Source organism: Saccostrea cucullata, unplaced genomic scaffold (assembly GCF_032062105.1).
Source record: "Saccostrea cucullata isolate Sc308-1 unplaced genomic scaffold, CSIRO_AGI_Scuc_v1 ctg6321, whole genome shotgun sequence".
NCBI classification, from domain to species: domain Eukaryota; kingdom Metazoa; phylum Mollusca; class Bivalvia; order Ostreida; family Ostreidae; genus Saccostrea; species Saccostrea cuccullata.
Genome location: NW_026928886.1, coordinates 1 through 24,360, shown reverse-complemented (window position 1 = coordinate 24,360; position 24,360 = coordinate 1). Strand labels below are relative to the sequence as shown.

Below are 24,360 nucleotides of genomic sequence, written 5' to 3'. Positions count from 1 at the left end.
AAAAACAAGTAAATTAACAACTATGAATATAACAACATAGATTAAAATGCATTTTTCAGTGATTGTTTTTTTTTTTTGCATTCTATTACTAGCGATAACTTTATCAAAAAAATTATATTCAAAAAGCAAATAAGGGTAAACTGTTATGAGCTATAATAAACAGTAAGCCTCAATCGTTCATGCTTCAGACCTCTGGATTGGATTATGGTGCCCATATAATGAAAAAAATGTTAAACCTTTGGATACAAATCTGCTCTGCTGGTTTTTTTGTGATTAGAAATGTTAGATACTATTACAGAGTGCACAATGTCACACAATATATTTACTTTATTTTATTCACCAGCACCACAAAGAAAGCCAAGGACTACAGCAACGTCCACCACAATCCCTTCAACGACAGCCAGAAGAATATATCCTTCTAAAACGACAAAAAAGTTAATAACCACTCCTGCAACAACGACAACAATTGTCCAGTCAACGAAACTGACAATAACTCTTTCTTTATCAACAAATGCTTCAATACTATCATTGGTATCTTCAACAATACGAAGACAGGCAACGTATACCAGGGAAAAAACAAAGCCAACGCTATTAACAACACACCTGTCAGCAACGTCTACGTCAAAAACCTCAATGTTCACAGTTATAATTTATAAAAAAAATTTCATACATGCTATAAAGTCTAGAATCTGAACAAAAACAGCACCAAATATTTAATGATCGAGAATACTATAATATTTTAGTATTACACATAAGTTCTACAACAATATTGCATTACAATTTTATTTATAGATTTAATTGAAAAGGAAATGAAAAGGTATCAACAGTCAGAAAAATATATATTGAGAAAAGTTAAACTCCTCATTTATCATAGTTTGCAATAAACGCTTTTTAAAGATTAATATCCAAATATGTCTTGTTGTGAGGTCAACGAGATAATATCGAATCAACGTTTGACTGAAAGTTAAAATTATTAATTGAAACATCATCGTCAAGACATAGAAGAGCATCGTACATTTTTAATGAAGCACTACTCCAAACTTTTTGATGGTAAATTCTTGACAAATAAGTTTATAAAACAAGAATATCAGCGCTCTCGTTTAAAGTAATCATTTCGTAGGTTCTATAGTCGATACAATGACCTTGTCAGAAAATACAATTTATCATTGAGTCAGTCCATTATATATACACTGAATTGACGACAGATGTTTCCATTATTTCCCGATCATAAGAAGGAGCACACGGTGGGTGTGACCGGTAAGCGGAGGATGCTCCTTCCTCCATGGCACTTGATCCCACCTTTGGTGTTGTGGATGTCTGTTTTTGCTCTGCTCCTATTTTGTATTGTTTTATAGACTTTTGATCTTGAATGCTGTTCGTTATTTCCATATGTTTCATGTTTTTTGCAGGAGCTTCTTATCACGTGATATAAGTAAAATATATAGACCTTAGCAAAGAGACTTACACGATATCGCTGGAATCGGTACCGGCACAAAATATTATGTATCAGTGGCGGATCCAGGAATCATGAAAAAGGGGGGAGTGAAAAGTTGGGGTAGGTGCCCACAGCCACACCCAAAATCTTGATTTATAAAATCGTATGTATATTTTGGACACCAAAAGGTGATTGGACCCACTTCTTTCTCTAAATCTGCACATATTATCAATGATATATAAATCATTGGCATGGGGGACAACCTTCCACTAAGATGCTTTAAATATAAGAATCCTTGAAAGTTCGAAAGGAAGATATTGAGATAACGAACAGTATTCAATATCAAAGTCCATAAAACAAAACAAAATCGGAGCAGAGCACACACGGTCCTATGAAACATCAGAGGTGGGATCAGGTGCCATGGAGGACCGGTAACACCCGCCGTGTGCTCCTTGTCATGATCGGGAAATAACGTAAATAATTCTAAAACTGCCTCTTGTAGGCAAATACTCCTTATTTTCGAGAGTCTATATTTCTTCTAAAAATTAAGGGGAAAAAGGACCTAAAGCAGAAAAAAAATACTTGACATTCATTTTCTCCTTATTTTGCTTACTAGTTTTTCTAATTTAGTTTGTTCCACATATCTGAAAGCAGCTATTCGATTAGATTTGTTACCTTATATTAGAGAAACTGATTAAAAAATACTATACCCTACAGCTCTAAGTGAAGTTTTGATTTCCCATCCAAATGATTTCCTAAAAAAAATCAATGGTATTTTATCATTATACCTTAGCAAAAATAATGAACCGGAGCTTTATTTTCAGGTAAACGCTACAAAATATTTTAAACTGTCATTTTTATAATAAAAAAGAAAGAAAATCATATATTAATATGGGATTTTTTTACCAGTCAGAAAGAAAACAACTACAGCTGTATTTATCCAGATTCCCTAGGTTCTCTGAGCAGTAAACGGTTAATTACTCGTGTTTACATACTTTTTACCTACTTCATGTGTTGAAAAGATATTAAATCGAATATCGCTTTCGGGATAACATGTGACATAGTTTCAAATTAAAATGAAAAAGCTTTGTTTTTATACAATTTTATTTTCATCATGAAGTACGTTGGAGAGTTATTTGAATTAATTATGACATGATGGATCTGGCACAAAAAACAGTCTTAACCCATTAACTACAATTTGGCTTTGACGTGCTCAAGTTCTCAAAAATATACAAATGCGTTTTCATGCATTTTATGATTTTTTCATGCTTCTTTTAATCAAAGTTTAATTTACATTCATCAATCAATTTGTATGAGCATCTGTATGCCTCATTACATGTACTTACAATCTTACAAATTTATACATTGAACTTATCATAAATATTTCACGTAAAATTAATTTTTATTTGTAGTTCACGTGGTATGCACGCAATTTTGTCGCGTGTATATTATATCTGTTCATGTATACGATTATTTCAGATGATAAGATGTAAAAAATACATAGCATAAGCTTCAAATCTTGAATAAATTTAACGTAAATATAACTGTTTTATAATTTTTCAGGCTACATGATTATTGGAATATGCATTTTTGAAGCTTTTCTGATTGTTATTGGAGTACTAATTGTAAAGCGATATCGTTCAAGGTAAAATTATTTAAAAAACAATAAAATTTCAATTTGATAAAGTTGAGATTTGAATAGTGTCTAACAAATGAATAATTCACATTTAATTATCCAAGAAACTTCATTTTATACATTCTCAGTGTTGAAAAAATCTTTCCTCTTAGATACAGTGCATCAAAACAGCGTATTCCTTTAAAGGAACCGACCGATACTGATGGTTTATATACCCCCTCGACAAAGAAAGGAACTGATATGGCTTACGAATCGATACCCCTGGAGTTTGATTTGCCAAGTAACGTCAACAAGAATGAGGAAGTTGTTTACGTAGAACATCCTGATAATGTCTATGATAGCACACTGATCCGTAGACCTCACGTTTTCCAGCAAAACAACATTTACCAGACAAATGAAGGCATCTACAACGTAACCTAAAAGAGATCATGACATAAACTATGATTCAAATCCATACCAATCTCAATGATTAAACACCTTCACATGAAAAGAAAGAAAAGTAATACAAATCACGTTTCATATTCTATTTTATTATTTTTTTTATGAATACCTTAATCCTTGAGCGTACAAAAAAGATATATAATACGGAATCGACTTTTGTATTCGGGATATACATGTAGACACTACATATTTTTTTCAGTTTTGCGAAGAAGAGGAAAATGCATAGGACTATGAACCTTAAAAATGCAAGTGTCTACCTGTTCTAAAAAGCATTCAAGGAAGAGTTGTCCTCAATAAGACATTTCCTATTCTTCCAATGCGGTTAAAGTCATATTCCTCAAATTATGATCAAGAAAACTTTCTAAAATATAAGGAAAATGTTTATTATCGTTTGAATTTCAGCCACTGATAGCCAATCAGGTTCCGTTTTATAAATAGAAATTATTATAATTTTAATTCTTTGAAAATGAAGATAGAAATTAAAATTAATTTCCTGTGTATGTACACTATTTATATAATAGTGCTGCATTATGCATGTACTATGCCTAAATAGTAGGCAGGGTTTGACACATGGTGCACGAGCCGGAGGCGAGTAGAGACGAGCTGACAGGAAGCATAATTCATAATCGTTTAACTATGTGATATGATTTTAAGTATTTTACGAATCAAACAAGATAAAATGGTTCCTTTTCATTTGTATTTCCCATCTGTCACTTTAATTAATATACTTACACTGATATATTTAGAAAACCAGAAGATTTTTTCTTCTAATGGTGAGTGGTCAGATGATCAAAGCAATTGTGGAAAAGTGGAAAATTATTATTTGTTGATTATGGTACCAACAGGTGACGCGTCTGTCTTTCATTAATTCACAATGCAGATGATTTTAACAGTATCATATCTTTTCCCATAAACAATTACAATCTTGAAAAAAATATAATTTTTGTTTTGGTTACATAATATTTGTGGAATTTTCTTTTCTTTAAATTGAAATAAAATGATTCTTTTGAATTGGCATAAACTCTTCTTTTGCTTAAAGTATTTTAGTTTAAGAAATGCTTTTGCTTTTTAGCTCACCTGAGCCGAAGGCTCAAGTGAGGTTTTCTGATCAAAATTTGTCCGTTGTCTGTCGTCGTCGTCGTCGTCGTTGTCGTCGTCGTCGGCGTCGGCGTAAACTTTTCACATTTTCATCTTCTCCTCAAGAACCACGGGGCCAATTTCAACCAAACTTGCGACAAAGTATCCCTGAGTGAAGGGGATTCAAGTTTGTTCAAAAGAAGGGCCACGCCCTTTTCCAAGGGGAGATAATCATGAATTAGAGAAAAATTATTGGCATTTTTAAAAAATCTTCTTCTCAAGAACCACTGGGCCAGGAAAGATGAAACTCATGTGGAATCATCCTCAGTTAGTGTAGATTCTAATTTGTTCAAGTCATGACCCCGGGGGTAGGGCGGGGCCAAAATGGCCGATCAAAGTTTAACATAGGAATATATAGGAAAAATCTTCACAAATCTTCTTCTCAAGAACCACTGGGACAGGAAAGATGAAACTCATGTGGAATCATCCTCAGGTAGTGTAGATTCTAGTTTGTTCAAGTCATGACCCCCGGGGGTAGGGCGGGGCCAAAATGGCCGATCAAAGTTTTACATAGGAATATATAGGAAAAATCTTTAAAAATCTTCTTCTCAAGAACCACTGGGACAGGAAAGATGAAACTCATGTGGAATCATCCTCAGGTAGTGTAGATTCTAGTTTGTTCAAGTCATGACCCCCGGGGGTAGGGCGGGGCCAAAATGGCCGATCAAAGTTTTACATAGGAATATATAGGAAAAAATCTTAAAAAATCTTCTTCTCAAGAACCATTGAAACAGGAAAGATGAAACCCAAGTGAAATTATCCTCAGATAGTGTAGATTCAAGTTTGTTCAAGTCATGACCCCCGGGGTAAGGGTGTGGCCAAAATGGCCGACCAAAGTTTTACATAGAAATACATAGGGAAACCTTTTTAAATCTTCTTTTCAAGTACTTCAAAGCCAGGATTAGTTATATTTGTAAGGAATCATCCTCAGGTAATGTAGATTCTAGTTTGTTCAAATTATGATCCCCTTGGTGGTTAAAATTCAAGCCCCCCCCCAACTTAAGTTAACTTCAGTTCTGATCTGATATGTGTTTTTTCCTAGCTGATGTGCTCAGGTGAGCGCTGTGGCCCCTGGGCCTCTTGTTTAATTATCTGTATATCAGGATTTTCCTTACTGGACAAAGCAGTCAGATGAATAATATGAGATTAAATGACATGTGATATGTTAGATTAGATATGAATAAAACGAACAACTCTTACAAGTTAGTAACAAGTTAATAATAAGATAATAAAACAGTCTCAGATTTAATTCAAATTTTCAAACGCCTGTAAATTATTATTATTGAAATAATTTCTAATTATGCAGATAACAACACTTTTCTCAGGTAATATTATACATTTATTGCATGATAGTGAGGGAAATATGAAGACTTATTCAGCCAAGAAAAATCATATTCCCCGAGGGCTTCGCCCGAGGGGAATATGGTATTTCTTGGCTGAATAAGTCTTCATGTTTCTCGAACATCCATGCAATGAATTGTTTATTATACCGAAACAAGCAAAACCTTTGAAATAAACATAAACTTTCAGATTCGGCACCGCTCTCAAATTCTTTTTCATTTTTAACAAAACGTTACTAAAACTTTGGTCAACACATTATCATCAATTTTATGACGTAAACCAGATCATTGTGACGTCTACTATACTCTCGGGAGTTTTCTTCAAACGAACGATAATTTTTGCGGGAAAATGCACTAAGTATCCGAAGAGGTGGAATATGATGAAAAGCATGCCGACGGCCGGGAAATATGAAATTTTACGGCCCAACCACGTTATATTATTATAATGAGGTATAATAATATACAATGATGGACTCTTTCGGTGGTGAAAATGGTTTGTTATCCACCAGAATTTATCAATATTGACCGAGGCAGAGGTCAATATTGAAATTTCTCTGATGAATAGCAAACTATATTCACCACCGTAAGAGTTTATAATTGTTTTATTGTATAGTTCGGATTTAAACAAATAATGCATCGAAGACTGCATGATGACACCCTTTTAATTTAAGAACTTCCATCGTTGAAAAAAAGAATAAAATGTTCAGATTATAAGTTTTAACTTCTATGTCTTCCTTTCCAAGTCTTGCTAAGTGTAAGTCATTGAAATGTTTAGAAAATAATTCTGCGATATATCCGTGTAACATTTTCTTTTACCGCTGGCTACGGCCGTTACGACCATTGTTTACAGCGTTGTTTGTGATATGATTTGTGACGTACCAATGGATCTGCGCGCGCACTGATCCTCGGGTGAATACGGTCTCAAATTTGTCGAATGTTTAGTGTCATGAACTGTTTTCGTATGTATGAAACATATGGAGATAATGAACAGTATTCGAGATCAAAAATCCATAAAACGATACAAAATAGAAGCAGAGCCAACACAGACTTCAAATACATCAGAGGTTGGATCAGGTACCATGGAGGAGTGAGCATCCACTGCTGACCGGTTATATAGGGACTATTTATTGACTATATAATAAAAAAATCAATTCTGGTCTGCATATCTTTAAATTTACTTCAACATAAGGATTATGACTTAAAGTTACAAAGTATTTTTTTTAATGTGTTGATTCAATTTTATTGCCTATTTAAGGAAAATATGTGACACCTTTGGAAAATTTATCAACGGTCGTTTTGTATTCACATATTATACCATTTACTGATGTTGTTAAATTCGTATCCCTTAGTCCAGGCATTATACCGAAATGTGAAATCAAATTATCATTCATGCATTTTAAAAATGTATTATACATTTTTAAAAAATTTGGATGTTCATGATGGACATCTAGCATTTTAATTATATCTCTAAATACAATGAACTGCAAACAAAGCAAGCCAAATATTATCAGCTGCATTACCAGAGTTATGGATTAATAGAAGCGTAATATCTCTATATAGGTATGCATTCTATGAATACCTATCTGTTCTTCTGCTACTGTTTTTCTTCCCTTCGAGACCTCTTTGATTAAAAATGTACGATGCAATTTATATCGACGAATACAGAAATTTGACTTCTTAGACAGCTAGCATCGACATTAATCTAGATGTAGTCAAATTTCTCAAAATCTATTGTCGAATGGTCGAAATAATGACATCATTCACAAATAGAATCTGATGTAAGGTCAAATATTACATGAGGCCATTCATGCAAATTGTTAGGCAATGCTCTGTGCATTATCTGTATTGTTTCAATTTTAGCTAACCTGAGCTGAAAGCTCAAGTGAGCTTCTATGATCACATTTTGTCTGTAGTCGGTCTGTCTGTCTGTCCGTCTGTAAAGCTTTTCACATTTTCGACTTCTTCTCAAGAACTACTAGGCCGATTTCAACCAAATTTGCCACAAAGCATTCTTGGGTAAGGGAGTTCAGTTTCTTCAAATGAAGGGCCGCACCCTCATTCAAGGAGAGATAATTCAGAAATAGTGAAAATTTGGTGGCATGTTTTAAAAATCTTCTTCTCAAGAACCACTGTGCCAGGAAAGATGACATTTATGGGGAAACATTCTTAGATAGAGTAGATTCAAGTTTGTTCAAATCATGACCCCCGTGGGTCGGGCGGGGCCACAATAGCCTACAGTGTATCAAAGTTTTACATAAAATTATAGGAAAATTCTTTAAAAATCTTCTTCTCAAGAATAGCAAAGCCATGATTGATCATATTTATATGGAAGCATCCTTAGGTAGTGTAGATTCAAGTTGGTTCAAATCATGGTCCCATGGGTTGGGTGGGGCCACAATGGCCGACCAAAGTTTTACATAGAAATATATAAGAAAATTCTTTTAAAAATCTTCTCAAGAATAGCAAAGCAATGATTGGTCATATTTACATGGAAGCATTCTCATGTAGTGTAGATTCAAGTTTGTGCAAAACATACCCTCTCCCCTTTAAGGAATGGTTTGGATTACTTTAGGGTTTCAACTTTTCAATAATAAACTAATTTCTGCTTTTATGCTAGCCACAGGATCAGGTGAGCGATGTGGCCCATGGGAGTTTTGTTGAATATGGTTATAATTCTTTGTCTTTACAATCGCCTTTAAAGGCAAGAGCAGAGGGGGATTTTAAAATCCTTTTCGTTTCATAATATGGCATAATAAAATCAGAATTTACCAATGCCATTAAATTGATTAAATCATATAAGTATGTATATATGCATAGAATTACTTCCACAAAATTATTGCGCCGATTTTAGAATTAGAAAAAAAAATATAAAAAGAACAGGAAGTTGATTCTCAATGTGTAATTTCCGTGCAGAATTATACACTATAACTGCAAACTATATCTGAAACATATTTAAGAGGAAGGATGTGCTTTTTAGTGATCCTATTGATAATTTCAATACCCGATGGTAAGGAAAACATTTTACAGAAATTTATTATTATTATTTGTAAAAGAAATTATATTACATGATTTGTACATTTTTTTAGATTGTGTAATGGCATCTGTAAAATTCTCTGAAATAAGGGACACAAACAAATGTCAGATAACCTCACCTGGATATCCTGATCACTATCCAAACAATGCAAACTTCACTTGGATTATTAGAGCTGGACGCAATGAATCTATATTTACTTTTGTTATTGATGACATGGATATCGAGATATTCAACTCGGGTTTTTGTGACGACTATCTTGAGGTAATATTACATAAATATTGCATGTAGTTGAGTGTAACATTAAAAATTTTCACCCCAAGAAAAACATTGCCAACCGAGGCATAAATTTTGCGCAGTCGCTATTTTTTGGAATATCACCCGTCGTCAAGCAATGTTGACTGTTGCTACGCTGGAGGGCGTGGCTTCATTATTCAGCGGGTAATAGTGCTTTTTAACAAATGTTTCTCGACCAATCAGATTCAACTAATTTACATGAAAGTATAATATTAATTCATATTTAACCGAATATGTATCGAAGTATCCGAATTTGGTAATAGTTTACAAATATTAATTGGGGTTGAGGACAACATTAGTCATATTATCTCCCAAGGAATGTTATATATTATTAATGCTTTTAAATAAAATTCTGATTTCATTCATTAGCATTTTCAGCAACACTGCAACATTTGCACTTTGATCTTCATGTTCCCATGATTGTGTTAACTTATTTTATTGTAAAGTTATGGATTTTTATTTTGAGTATATGGTATCGTTACGTCAAAATAAATCAGAAATATTGTGGGAAATTTCCCTTTATCAGCCAATAATTATAATAAAATGAATATAATTATATATTTTTCGGTGTAAGTAATATCAATTGAGTATTGAGACTATCCTTTACTGTGTATAACAATATCGAATATGTGATGGGTTCCAAGGGCAATGATATAAAATAATGATTATTCTGTAAACTATGTACAAAACATGAGTTTTTCTCATTTCTTCCTTTCTGCGTTTGCAGATGTGTGTTATCTAGAATCCATCATTATTTTTTGCAGATCAAGGAAATTGAGCCATGTTGCTATACCGCATTTAAAGAATGTGGGAAAATAACGGAGAGGACTGTTCACACAAAAGGAAAGGAAATCGAGATATCTTTTATATCCGACAGCACCCGAAGCGCAAAAGGCTTTAACTTGTCTTGGACGGGTACATGTAACATTGTTTCCAAAAAATGTATGTTAATATAGCTTTGTTGATTTTTCTAAAACCAGTAATAATGTACCTGTGCCGTAAACGGACTGCCATCACTAAAAAGTAAAGAATATAAAAAAAAATACATCCAAAATATCAACTTACCCACAAAACAAACAAACAAACATATTGTATTCAAAAACTTACAAAATACTATAAATGGAGTTTTATCAAGTACTAAATATTCCATGTACAAGTCTAACTACCTTTGACCTAATAGCAACAATGGGAAATATAATTTCAAACTAATCAAAGATAGTAATCTTGAAAACAAAACTAACAACATCTGATAATAATTGAATATTCAAAATAATAACAACACAGTGTATTGGTAAATGCTCATAGACGTGCGCAATTATCCACAAATCAAGTAAATAGAACACACCAAAATTTGCTTCCATTTCTTGAAATAGAATTCGGTTAAGTATACCAACAACGAAAAAATTACATTTAAAATGCATATTCAATTCATTTAATAATGAACATATCAATACCCGCTCAACTAAATAATATGCAAATAATGGTTGGTTGTAAAGCGTGTAAGAAGCGCAAAAACTTGAGCTCAAATGACCAAAAAAAAAGCACACACACAGAGAATGTCAGTTACTCTCTACATAACCTGTCTAACTAGTATTACTACACACTACCTCTTACAGACTATAAATAGCAACCATCCGATCAAAACATGTTAGTTTTATCAGCCTGCAGTAAATATATTTCCCAACGCCACATAATATTATTAAAGTATTAATCAAAAGAACTAAGGTAGTATTGTCTACTGAAAAACTGCAACAACTCCGCGTTCGTACTATCGATACCTCATTACAAACTACAAACTGTCGCAAAATACGCTAAAAAAATCAGAAATATTGCGTACCAGATCATCAACCATAAACAGATAATACACGATTCCCGAATTCATACGATACGAAAAATTGTGCGAATTTTTCACCAGAAAATGGAAACAGTTAAACAATAACATATCACATCCTAAAAAATCACTTCTGGAATAACCCTAGTTCAACAAATGTACAGAAGAAATATAGTTTAATCATCATCATTGTACTAGTAGTGTCACCAAATTTGTCTAACAGTATTTAATTTAACTTCATTCACCAGCACCACACATAAAGCCGAAGACTACAAGTAGAATATATCCTTCCAGTAAGACAACAAATTTAACAAACACTCCTGGAAGATATACAACAACTGCTCCGTCAACAAAACTGACAATCACTTCGTCAACAATCACTCCATCATTAAGAACAACAATTGCGTCAAGTCCATCGTCGACATCTCCGATAGTACAAAGGAAGACAACATATACCCAAGTAAAACCAATGACAACTCTTTTAACAACACACTTGGCAACAATGTCTAAGTCAGAAACCCATATGTTGACAGGTATGAATTTAAAAATTCTGAACTAGTCTAGAGAAATAAAAACCTGAGAAGCAAACAACACCAAATAGTTAATGGTTAAAGAATACTAGTCGAACAAATTAGTTCTACAAAAACATTGCATTACATTTCGATTTTTTTTTAATTTTGAAAAGAACAAGAGGCCCAAGGGCCGTATAGGTCACCTGAGTATTATGTAACAACTTTCCAGCAATTGAATTTGGTATGTGTTCTTTAAACCAATTAAAGCTATGAAATTCACAAATTTGAAGGAAGCAGCATTGTTTATCATAATTAATGTACACTAAGCATGCTTACTTTAGTGACTGAATACCCAAAGAAACAAAGAGAATTTCCACTTTATAACCACCAATTGTACACCCCATCCCGCAAAAACCACCAACCTTTTACAAAATTTTGGAAATTTTATTATTAGTTTTATTTTATCATAAATGGCTGATTAATATCAAAGAGCAGATTTCAAGGCATTGATTTTTTTTTCAGTCTAAGTACACCCCTCCTCCGATACCCCTGACGCAGGGGCTTTGAAATTAATTATTTTGAAAGAGGAACCTTTTTCTTCATCATAAAAATGTACTTACATCATTGGCATAATTTCCAGGAGCAAAGGAAAGGATTTTCAAAATATTCATACATTTTCACTATATAATCATTAGAGTACCGCCCTGACCTAGGGACTCTGAAATTCACAAATTGGAAAGAAGCAGCATTCCTGATCTTAACTATGTACACAGTTCATTGGTTTAATACCCAGGGCAGGAGCAGAGGAGAAGATTTTTAAAGAATTTATGCATTTTCACAATATAATCAATAATGCCCCACCCTAACACCAGAACCCCTGACTCAGGGGCCATAAAATTCAAAATTGTGGAAAAGATAGCCCTATTCAACATAACAGTGTACTTTGTTTATTTAATGCCCAGGAGCAGAGAAAACGATTTTTAAAAGAATAAATGTATTTCCACTATATTTTTAATAGAGCCCCGCCCTAACACCATAACCCCTGACCCAGAAGCCATAAAATTCACAATTTTGGAAAAAGCAGCCTTAGTCAAAATAAACATGTTCTTGGTTAATTTATTTAATACCCAGGAGCATAGAAGAAGATTTTCAAAGAATTGATGCATTTTCATTATATAATCTATATAGCCCCGCCCTAACACCAGAACCCCTGCCCCTGGGGCCATGAAATTCAAGAATTTTTGGAAGAGGCAGCCTTTTTCTTGGTTAGTTTATGTAATGCCCAGGAGCAGAGAAAAAATTTTCAAAGAAATAATGCATGTTCACTATATAATCTATATAGCTCCGCCCTAGCACGAGAACCCCTGACCCTGGGGTCGTGAATGTCACAATTTTGGTTGAGGAATCAATGCTGATTACAATCATGCCAACAGTTAGATTACTGGTATTGACGTCAAGGAGTAAAGAAGAAAAGTTTTAAAAATTGCTTTAATTTTAGTGATTTTGGCCTCAGGGGGGGGGGGACCATGAAAGTCACAAATTTTGTTCCTTTCACACATAGATGCTTTGTGCCAAAATTGGTTGAAGTTGATTGAGAGGTTGCATAGAAGAAGCTGAACATATTCAAATGTTAACACACGACGGACGAAAACGGATAGCAATAGGTCACATGAGTTTACTCGGGTCACCTAGTTATTAGAAAAGGGTCCACAGTCAGAAAAATATATCAAGTCATGAAAATAATAAATGGATAAGTGCCAACTATATCTTAGCAATGACAGCATTCATGACATTTACAGATATTATTTAAAATGCGAAAGCACCGTTTTATCAAAGTCCTGACATATTTGGTTTCAAAGATGCAAATCTCATTTATTCAATTTGAATTAAAGATGATGATAAAGGTCAAATTTGTAGGCCCTAGAAATGTGAAATATGCATCAACGTGCTTAGAAATAGAAAAAACTCGATGATTCAAAAGATACAAGTGAAAGTTGATAGTAGACATAAAAAAAAGATCAATCTTCGAAAAATCTTTTATCAAGAAATAATCCCACTAAAAATCTAAGTATTAAATATCTATGAAGATATACCTTAAAACAATAAAACATGGGGGTAGACCATTACGAACCTCTAAAACATCAGAGGTAGCAACCGACGGAAAGTAAAACAAACTTCCCATGTTGACCTGTCACAGCCGCTGAGTTTTCCTTATCATGATTTTGCAAACAGGAAATCCCTAGATAAATCAGTGTGAAATATGTAATGGCCTAACACTCTGCACAAATTGATTTATTTTTTGTTTGTTGTTTGATGTACTTCTCGAGAATTTTTCACTCATTTGTAGAGGTCACCATTTGCCGGTGGAGAGCTGTAATTTTTTAACTATATTCAGTACTTATGGCAATTGAGAATGAGGGATCTTTTTTGTGCCAGCATCTACTCAGGGACTCTAGAACAGCAATTTGTATGAAAAAAATCAGGCAGCAATTGACTTCATGATATATTTTATTTGCCGAAAAGGTCATTATTACTACCGAAGAGTTCACAAAATTTTGATTTTACAGGCCTATAAGAAGCAAAGTCAGTTTGGGGAGGCACAGCCGAACAATTGAGTTGGGGCACTATCTACTACCAAAATTTCTTGACAAGCCAAAAAATTAATAATAGACTTATTGTTCACAGAACTGGTTTTCACAGAACAATAAGAGGTCAATTTCCTACCTTTGAATTTTAATTTTATTTTATACTTAACTCTTGTAATTTAAAAAAAACGAGTTATAAAACGAAAGTGAAAGTAAATGAGATTTAGCGACCTATATTCTTGGGAGCCGTTGTTATTTCATAAATAATTTGAATAGGTAATATCACCTATTCAAAATCTATTATACCTTTGCAAAAACGTGTACTGGTTTTCAATTTTCAGGTAAACTCTACAAAAAATAATTCAAACTGTCATTTACAATGAAAATGAGATATCAACATGATTAATAAAGGAGTTCTTTTTTTCTATATAAGACAAAAGAAATATTTCCATATATTCTAGAGTCTCTCGGAAAACAGTTATTTACATTATTAATCTCCTATCTAAAATGATATTAGATTGAATATTTGTATCGGGATAATTTATGACATGCTTTTAAATTGAATTCCATGAAAATGGTTTTTTCTACTATATTTCCTTATAACTAGATTTTGATATTTATCATGTTTATATGCTTGAGTTCTCCATATAATGCGAGCGCGATTTCATATATTTTGTGTTATACTGCATTTAACATTACATTCGTCAATCAGTTTTTGGCATCTAAATGCCGTACTACATAGAAAATTAACACAGTTATACATAGAATTTATCAGAAACAAGTCTTGTAAAGGTAATAATTAATTTTTATGGTGATGCATAAGGTATGTAAGCAATTTTTTTTCTAGTGTATGTTATATCGTCTTATGTGTTTGATTATTGGAGAGGATAAAAAATTAGAAATGCAGTGCATAAGCTTCAAAACCTGGTTACATTTACCGTAAATACGTCGCTTTTGTAATTTTTTAGGCTTCGTGATTATTGGAATATGCATTTTTGCATCTTGTGTTATTATCAGTGGAATGCTTATTGTGATGCGATATCGTTCAAGGTAAATACTTTTACTTTAAAAATTTTATTTGATAACGTTGATTTTGTATAGTTTCTAACAAATGAAACGCTTGTATTTCATCGTATCAATTAACCTTCGTACTGTATGCTTTATAAATTTATTTCATCTAAATAAGATTTAAGGTATTCATTATTTTAGAAAACTTTCCTTTTCAATACAGAGCACCAAAAGAGCATATTCTTCATAAAGAACCGGCTGGTATTGGTGATTTAGTTACTCCCTCGACAGAGAAAGGAGCTGGTATTGCTTTCGATTTGGCGCCTCTTGAGTATACCATGCCAAGTAACGTCAACAAAAATGACGAAGCTGTGTACGTAGAAAGTCCCGATAATATCTATGATAGCACACTGATCCGTAGACCCCACGTTTTCCAGCAAAACAACATTTATCAGACAAATGAAGGCATCTACAACGTAACGTTTGCAAAAAGAGATCATGACATTAACAACGACTCAAATCCATACCAATCTTGTGAATAAACAACATCCCATGAAAGGAATGAAAAAATTAGTAAAAAATCACGAACTAAACATTTTAATGATAAGTAAAGCTACAGAAAAACAAGAGAACCAGATATCAAAGAGTTTATCAAAGATTTCCGAAGATGACTTGTACCCGGCGAGAAAAACACAATGGCGGGAAATTTTCTTGTTCATGTTTTGTTCATTTGAAATTAAGAATGAATAAAGGATTGCATGTCACATACAGTCGTGCATGTTCCTAGAGTATAGCTGCATTTAAAAATCATTGCATACGTACGTATTGATGATACTGAGATTTTTTTTTTTTACAAAAGTTCTTTTCCAGAGTTCAGGTTTTCAGAATCCACTTTTGATCTACGCCACGTTTTGCATTATGCCACATGATTATAGACTCAGTGTATCATTTTCAAGGCCACATATATTTAATGGAGCAAATCATAGGGTGCTATTCCACCATATTGTTAAATGTAAAATAAATTCATAAAATTTTGAATAGTATTTAAAGATATTCTGAAATGTCGTAGTAATAAAGATTTTTACACTCTCAGACAAGAAAGACGATGTTTAAAAAACCTACCATACTACCATGATTGTGTAGTGTTGATTAAATAACTCGCATTAAAGGTACTTGGACACAGATTTGAATTCAATATTTTCTCTAAAATATTACAACTGATATATTTTAATAGCATTTAACACAAAAATTAATTAAAAATCTTATTTCAGTTAAAAGTTTTTAAAACTTGAAAATTTTTTTGGTGGGTTTTATTGACTCATCCTTGCACTTTCACAAATTTTAACCTTATTCTTAATCCTTAGGAAAAGTGGCAATCTTGTTGTAGGCGACATTTCCTATTCTTCCAATTTGATTAAGTTTATCTTCCTTGATTTAAATTATGTTGAAGAAATATTCATAACTTTATACCATATAAGGAGGTTTTTATTTCATCTTTTGAAGCCACTAATGCATGTAGCCAATCAGGTGTCGTTTATAAATAGAAATAGTTATGTTAAATACTTCTAAAATGAAGACAAAAATTAAAATTAATCTCCTGTGTAAGTACATTATCTCATAAATATTTCTCTATGAAGATATGAATTTGAGTATTCCACGAATAAATCGAGACGAAATGACTCTTTTTAATTTGTATTTCCCCTATCATTTTAACACACTTACAACATGTACTCTGCGATATTTAGAACAAAAGGCCGCGGGACTACATCGCTCACTTGAGCAACTGGCTAGATTAAAGCAAAAATTAGTTCAGTATTGAAAATGTTAAAATAAAAGTTGGTTCAGGGAGGGGGTATTTGAACAAACTTTTATCTATAGTTCCTATGGATGCATTTAAATCAATACGATACATAATTACTTTGCTGTTTACAAGAGAATTTTTTTTTATTGATATAGCTTTCGTATTCCTTTGTTTAACTATGATTCACTTTAACAACTCTTCTATTCTCCTGGTAGGTCATAATTTGAACAAATTTAAATCCACATTACCTTTTTTGATGCTCTTACATTGATGATCGATCACGGTCATCTTTGATACACTTCACGAATTTTAATGATTTTTCCTATGTATTCCTACATAAATGTAAAACCTTGATCATTTATTGTAGCCTCACTCTACACCCGGGCTCATGATTTGATCAAACTTGAATATACATTAGGATGATTCCATTTAAATATAAACAATCACAACTTTGCTGTTCTCAAGAATTTTAAAGATTTTCTATGTAAATATATTTAAAACTTTGATCACCTGTTATAGTCCCGCCCTAGCCCCAGGGGTCATGATTTGAACAAAGTTGAATCTACACTATCAGAGAATGCTTTAATAAAGATATGACCAACCATGACTTTGCTGTTGTTGAGAAAAAATTTTTTTAAAGATTTTTCTTATGTATTCCCATGTTAAACTTTAAGCCTCCATTGTGGCCAACCCAGCCCCCTGGGGTCCTGATTTGAACAAACTTGAATCTAAACTACATGAGAATGCTTTCATATAACTATGATCAATCATGGTTATGCTGTTCTTGAGAAGAAGTTTTTCTTTTAAAGATTTTTCATACGAGTATGTGTTCCTATGTTAATCCTTGATCCCCCATTGTAGTCCAATCCTACCCTTGTGGGTCTTGATTTGAACAAACTTAAATCTACACTACCAGAAGTTGATTTCATATAACTATGACTAATCATGGCTTCGCTGTTCTTCAGAAGATTCTTAAAGATTTTTCCCGTGTACCTCTATGTTAAACTTTGATACCTCACTGTAGCCCCACCCTAAAACCGGGGGTCATGATTTGAACAAACTTGAATTTATACTACCAGAGTAAGTTTCCGCATGATTTTCATCTTTTCTGGACAAGTGGTTCTTGAGAAGTAGATTTTTTTATTTTTTTCCTATGTATTCCTACGTTAAATTTTGATCCCCCACTGTGGCCCTATCCTATACTTGGGGGTCATGACTTCAACAAACAGCAATTTACACTATGTAAAGATGCTTTCACATAGGTTACCTCTTTTTGGCCCAGTGGTTCTTGAGAAAAAGCTTTTTTAAAGATATCATTAATATTTCTCTAATTCAAATTTATCATCCCTTTAAAGAGGGCGTGGCCCTTTATTTGAAAAAAAAAGAATCTTCTCACCCAAGGATGCTTTGTGGCAGGTTTTTCTTAAAATGGTCCAGTGGTTCTTGAAAAGAAGATGAAAATGAAAACGGTTTACAACAACAACACCGACGAAGACAATAACGACAAAAATGACAACGACGACAGACAAATTTTGATCAAAAAAGCTCACTTAGAGATCAAAATTCACTGTAGTCCCTACTAGTCTCTGCAAAATAGAAACTACAGTTTTAGTTGAAAATATGTAAAAATTTAACTTGGGCGCTTGGTGATTTCATATCAATAAAAATGACATAATTTCCTCTCCAGTCTATGTAATATAACGTCAAAAATTGTGCCAGTTTCCCAAAATCCTGAACATTTTTGAATGGCCAAAAATTTCGCTGTATTTATTATTTTGCTTAGACCCCAAACAATGATTTAATATGTTTAAAGCACTGTTTCAAATATTCCTTCAATGAATTTTCTTTGGATTGTTGCTGGGTTCATATTTTAACTATTAGCTGAAGAAGCTCAAATTCATTCTACTGTTTGAAAAAAAAATTACAATTAAACAAAGTCTAATTTGAAATACCTGGAGTCTCAAAGGAACCTATTTTTATAAGAAATGAAAGCACAAAATCTCTTAATAATGATGTTTAAAATTGGACAGAGACTTATTCAGTTAATTGGAATAGATACAGGGTCGCTTTTTTAGAGTTAGAGAAATTAGCCTTTATTACTCCGAATTCAAAATAAAAAATGAATTATAACGTAAAACGGGAAGTTGATTCTGACTATGTAATTTCCATATCACGAAATAGTTATACACTATAGCTGCAAAATATATGATCTGAAATACATACTCAACGAGAAGGATGTACGTCTTAGTGATCCGCTTTATAATTGGACTAGCCTTTGGTAAGGAAAGTATTTTGTAGAATTTTGTCAGCGTTATTAAAAAAATTGCTACTTTTTTTTTTACACCTTTATACAGATTTTTCAGATTGTGTATTGGCATCTTTAAAAATATTTAACTTAAGGGAAACAAACAAGGGTTATTTTAACTCACTAGGATACCCTGCTCACTATGCAAACATTGCAAACTTCACTTGGATAATAAACACTGGATACAATGGACGTATCTTAACATTTGTAATTCATGACATGGATATTGAGAATTTCAACTCGGGTCCCTGTGACAACGACTATCTTGAGGTAAGTTATCCATCTTTAACATCTTTAACCGAATCTGTATCGTATTGTCTTTCTGACATATATTTTCTATTTATCAAAACAAATATGCATTATGACTACTTTTTTAAGTAGCTACTAATTTAAAAGTAGTCTTAAATTGTTTTCAACTTACTTTATGTTGACCTGCTCCGCAATCCAACTTCTACATTTTTACAATCTGAATAAGTTTTAAATAAATCGTAATATTTGTTTTTTGTTTTTTTTAAATAAGTACAAAGCACTTGGATTTATTTTTAAAATATTTTTATCAAATTTGGATTACATATGACGTCAAATAAAAAAGATATGACAGAAGTCAACGACATTTTCGAACAACCCTCGTACATGTAACAATGTAAATCGCATCGATCGACTAGTAAACATGAGCGAAGTATATTTAATGTACATTGATTTGACATGGAGAATTAAACGAAAATTATCCCAAAAATTAATACATGGTAAACATAATTTAACATTTTTAAAAGTTTTAAAATGTGAATTGATGTATTTATGATTATTATATTTATTATTTATTCAGAAAATTAATTCAAATCTTCAATAAAATAATATTAAGAATCAATTCATAAGATTACATTTTTCTTATTGTCTATCAAGATGTTATCTTAACATCATTAAAATAATTTTTTCTTAAATTGGATTATCACTTTGAAAGATTATTGGATTAAACACCGGTATCACAATACCAATATAGACAGAACGATTAAATGGAGGATGCCAATGTTTAGATTGCAATTAACACTAGACCCACTCAACCTGTCTGTGTTTATTTAGAGTCAACAGTGGTTTCATAGTGACAGACTACTATTAAAATACACAATCACATACATGTGTACTGTTTATATTTAATTTTTATTTCAGATGGCAAAGAACTTACGAGGGGTGATCAAAACGTTCGCGAACAAATTGAATAACTTCCATAAAACAAATAAAATTGCGTTTCAGTGTTCATAATTTTTAAAGTAGCCCTCTCTGATTTTAATGCACATCTGCAACCGTTCTGTCCATGCGTGAATCACGTTGTCCCGGCAGTCACGTGACATGCTTCGAAGCAGTATGTTCATAGAGGCTAAAATATTGTTCCGAGTCTTATATTTCTTATCTTGCAAGTTAATTTTTATATCAAGAACAGTCCATTTGTCAGAAGTGACAAAATCTCGAAAATAGGATGGTTTGATAAGGATATGCTTTGCCAGAAAGAGCATGGTTACTATCACAACCCGAGTCATCTGTCTTAGGAACGTGGTTTTCCAATATGAATATATAGCTTGGGGGCGTTCTTTTTCTCATATCTAATAAATTTAAAGTCTAAAGTAAACAATATTTTAAGGTTTTTATAATTATATAATTGTTAAGATATTCAACTATTTTTCTAGATGTACCTGTAACTTCGCGATCCTTGATAACAAATTACCCAACAACAGACACATCTCTTCCCCAGCTTGTCTTCGCTGGGCTGCAAAACAAGTCATTTTAAACCATTTCCCACCCTTCACTAAAACAATCAATCCAATTTATTATTAAACGTCTGGAAAGTAAATTATCTTCATACACCTTGTACAAATTATTATAAATTACTTCAAAGGAATTTCTAAGTTATACGCTAAACTTTTCAGCCGTTCGTTCCACGAGTTAGACTATGACAACCATTTTTCGTCACGAGTTACTTTCATATATACGTCATTTTTACATTGTGAAGTTACAATGATGGGGAAAATAATTACTTTTCAAATGCTATTTATAGAACATGTGCATGACCATAGCTATGCCAAATTTCATTCTGATCTATATTGTGGTTTTGTAACTATTGAGATAGTTCGCGAACTTTTTGATCACCCCTCGTATACATAATCAATGCAATACAAAGCGTAAAATTCGTCAAAGTTTCTTGTACATTAATTAGATTATGGCTAAAATTGCAACACCATAAAATTATATCAATGCTTTATTTATTTATTTCATACCACATGAGGAAATAAATACATAAATTTAATTAAACATAAATAATACTAAAACATAATTAATTCAAATGAAAAATTCAAGTTTATTCAGGTATATCACTACAAGACACACAATTTTGTATCTCATCCGTAATTATTACACTTGAGCGCCATCCTGATCTGATGAGCATACTTTCTGGTCGCTGATATGTTGAGGTGGGTTCCATCTTCTATCCAGATGTTCTATAGGTTGCACCTGCTGTTTTGCTCATAAAACTTATGGAGTAACTTGTTCAATCTATCCACTTGTACGTTGTACATGTACGTAGTCACCAGCTGTCGTTCCTTTCTGTGTTTGTAGATGTTTGTTAACTAAAATTGAATAATTGTTTCTTTACAGATCAAGGAGATTGATCCACGTTGTCATATCACGTCAATTAAAGAATGTGGGAAAATAACACAGGAAAAGACTTTATATATAGTAGGGAAGCAAATTATGATATCTTTCATATCCGACAGTACACGAAACGCGAGAGGCTTTAATTTATCTTGGAAAGGTACAATGTTCACCAAATACTTAATATATAAAATATATGTGTTGATATTTCTAAAACTATTCGTAACATTTCCGAAATGGACTAGCTTTCTTCACTATATAGATCAAGAATGTACAAGCTCCATAGTGACTGAAGATTTTAAAGTTTATAACAAAAAATAAATACAAAAAACAATGTTCAAATGTTATAAAATATCTGTTTTTCATAAACTTACAAAAAATGCATGTCTTAATCAGTACTAAATATTTCATGTGTAGATCTAACTACCTTAATTAGACCTTATAAAAGACTGAGAAATATAATTCCAAATTGTTTTTCTTTGTTAGTGTCGCCCGCGTAGCGCAGTGGTTAGAGCGTCTGCTCTAGAGTCGCGAAGTAAGGAGTCAATCCTTACGTCGCGGGTTCAAATCCAACTGTGGGAAGTGGAGACCGGTCCTTCGGTGAGACCGTATAAACCGAGGCCCCGTGTCGCAGTAGATGCTGGCACGAAAAAGATCCCACATTGCTCAAAGGCCCTAAGTGCCGAGCATAGGACAAAATTTGAAGCCCTTCACCGGCAAGTGGTGGCGTCTCCATATGAGTGAAAAATTCTCGAGAGGGACGTTATACAACATACAATCAATCAATCATCCTTTCTTAGTTGTTAACGTCCCTTTAAAGAATTTTTACTCATAATGAGACGCCATCACTACAAAATTTCACCGATACTCGGAACTCAGTGTCATTGAGCAGGGAGAAACCTTATTCATGCAAGCTTCTACTGCGATACGGAACCTTGGTTGATATGGTCTCATCTGCAAGACCAATCTCTACACCAGGCCCCACAGTGGAATTTGAACCCATAACACAAGAAATATTTTTACATTAAATCGGAAATATCGCGCACAAAATCATCAACTTCTCATAGGCCATAAATGATACCCGAATTCCTACGATAACGAAAAATTGTGCGAATGATTCAACAGAAATTGCAAACAAGTGTTTGACCTGACCTGAAAAAAGTGTCAGATCAAAAAGTAAAACAGAATCTGCGAAGTATCATTTTAAACCAATAAAAATTCATTTTGATAAAGTTGATTTTTGTATAGTATCTAACAAATGAAATATTCACATTTAATTATCAACGAAACTTCGTTTTGTATATTTTATCAATGTATGTCAGCTTAAAGCTTAATACGATTTTAGGCATTCTTATGATGAAACAATCTTCCCTTTTAAATACAGTACATCAAAAGAGCGGATCCCTCGTCAAGAACTAACTGGTACTGATGGTTTAGCTACCCCCTCGACAGAGAAAGCACCTGATATTGCTTACGAATCGATACCTCTAGATTCAGTCTTGCCAAGTAACCTCGTCGAAAAGGTCGAAGGCGTGAACGTTGAATGCCCTGATAATGTCTATGACATTTCATGGATCCATAGACTTCATGTTCTCCAAGAAAACAATAATTACCAGACAAATGAAGGCATGTACAACGTAACTTTTACTAAAAGAGATCGTGACATCAACAACTATTCAAATCCACATCAATCTTGTGATTAAATAACATCCCATGAAAAGAAAGAAAAATCAAAACAAGGTCAGGAACAAAACATTTTCATGATATGTAAAGCTGTAGGAAAAAAGAGAACAAAAATAAAGGTGCTTACAAAGATTTCCGAAGATGATGTGTACCATGAGAAAAACAATGAAATTTTCATGTTCATGTTTTGTTCCTCTGAAATAAAGAATGAATAACGCATAAAATCTCACATCCCGTCTTGTATGTTCGTAGAGCACAGTATAACTCGGTTATAGCAAAGAAATCAATTCGCTATATCCGTAATTCGTTATATCCGCATAAGGAATCCGTATAACCATATATAAAGAATTCGCAATAAACATGTTTTCCTTCAAGTATTACTACCAAATATGTTAGGGAAGCAAATATTACAAAACATTCCTTCGATATCTAAGGTTTTATTATGCATTGATATTTATATACAAATGTTAAAATTAAATAAAGTCAGTTCAATTCATCAAATTTTGAGATCTTTGAAAGTTCGTTATAAAAGATGTAAATTTCATTATATCCAAGCTCAACGGGACTCAAAATCAGTTCGCTGTATCCGTAAATTCGTTATATCAGAGTTCGTTATAGCCGTAACATTTTTAAAAAGATTTTTTAGAATTTTGCTGGGGACCCAGAATAACTTCG

The 24,360-nt window shown here is 32.8% G+C and overlaps 2 protein-coding genes across 6 annotated transcripts; both read left to right on the top strand.

The window, feature by feature from the left end:
- The first annotated feature begins 3,001 nt into the window (after positions 1–3,001).
- On the top strand, positions 3,002–23,726 carry LOC134279030 (uncharacterized). Of its 5 annotated transcripts, none has more exons than XR_009994562.1 (2): positions 3,002–3,080; positions 3,230–3,578. XR_009994562.1 is itself a non-coding variant. In XM_062761366.1 (2 exons), the coding sequence occupies exons 1-2, from the start codon at positions 3,004–3,006 to the stop codon at positions 23,703–23,705; spliced, it is 396 nt and encodes a 131-aa protein (XP_062617350.1). In that variant the 5' UTR covers positions 3,002–3,003; the 3' UTR covers positions 23,706–23,726. The 5 variants fall into 5 exon arrangements, 4 of the variants coding, with proteins under 4 accessions (XP_062617350.1, XP_062617349.1, XP_062617352.1 ...); XM_062761366.1 differs by lacking the exon at positions 3,230–3,578 and adding an exon at positions 23,387–23,726; XM_062761365.1 differs by lacking the exon at positions 3,230–3,578 and adding an exon at positions 15,477–15,929.
- On the top strand, positions 8,904–11,764 carry LOC134279028 (embryonic protein UVS.2-like). The gene is made up of 4 exons (XM_062761364.1): positions 8,904–8,996; positions 9,076–9,284; positions 10,082–10,259; positions 11,397–11,764. Exons 1-4 carry the CDS (start codon positions 8,954–8,956, stop codon positions 11,705–11,707), a joined length of 741 nt encoding a protein of 246 aa, XP_062617348.1. The 5' UTR covers positions 8,904–8,953; the 3' UTR covers positions 11,708–11,764.
- Positions 23,727–24,360: the final 634 nt, after the last annotated feature.

Bases quoted from the DNA above. Each gene is read 5' to 3' on its own strand.
- LOC134279030 (XM_062761366.1), top strand. From the start codon at position 3,004: ATGATTATTGGAATATGCATTTTTGAAGCTTTTCTGATTGTTATTGGA. The intron at 3,081-23,386 runs GTAAAATTATTT...TTTTAAATACAG, and splicing joins GTAAAGCGATATCGTTCAAG to TACATCAAAAGAGCGGATCC.
- LOC134279028 (XM_062761364.1), top strand. From the start codon at position 8,954: ATGTGCTTTTTAGTGATCCTATTGATAATTTCAATACCCGATG. The intron at 8,997-9,075 runs GTAAGGAAAACA...ACATTTTTTTAG, and splicing joins GATAATTTCAATACCCGATG to ATTGTGTAATGGCATCTGTA. The intron at 9,285-10,081 runs GTAATATTACAT...TATTTTTTGCAG, and splicing joins TTTGTGACGACTATCTTGAG to ATCAAGGAAATTGAGCCATG.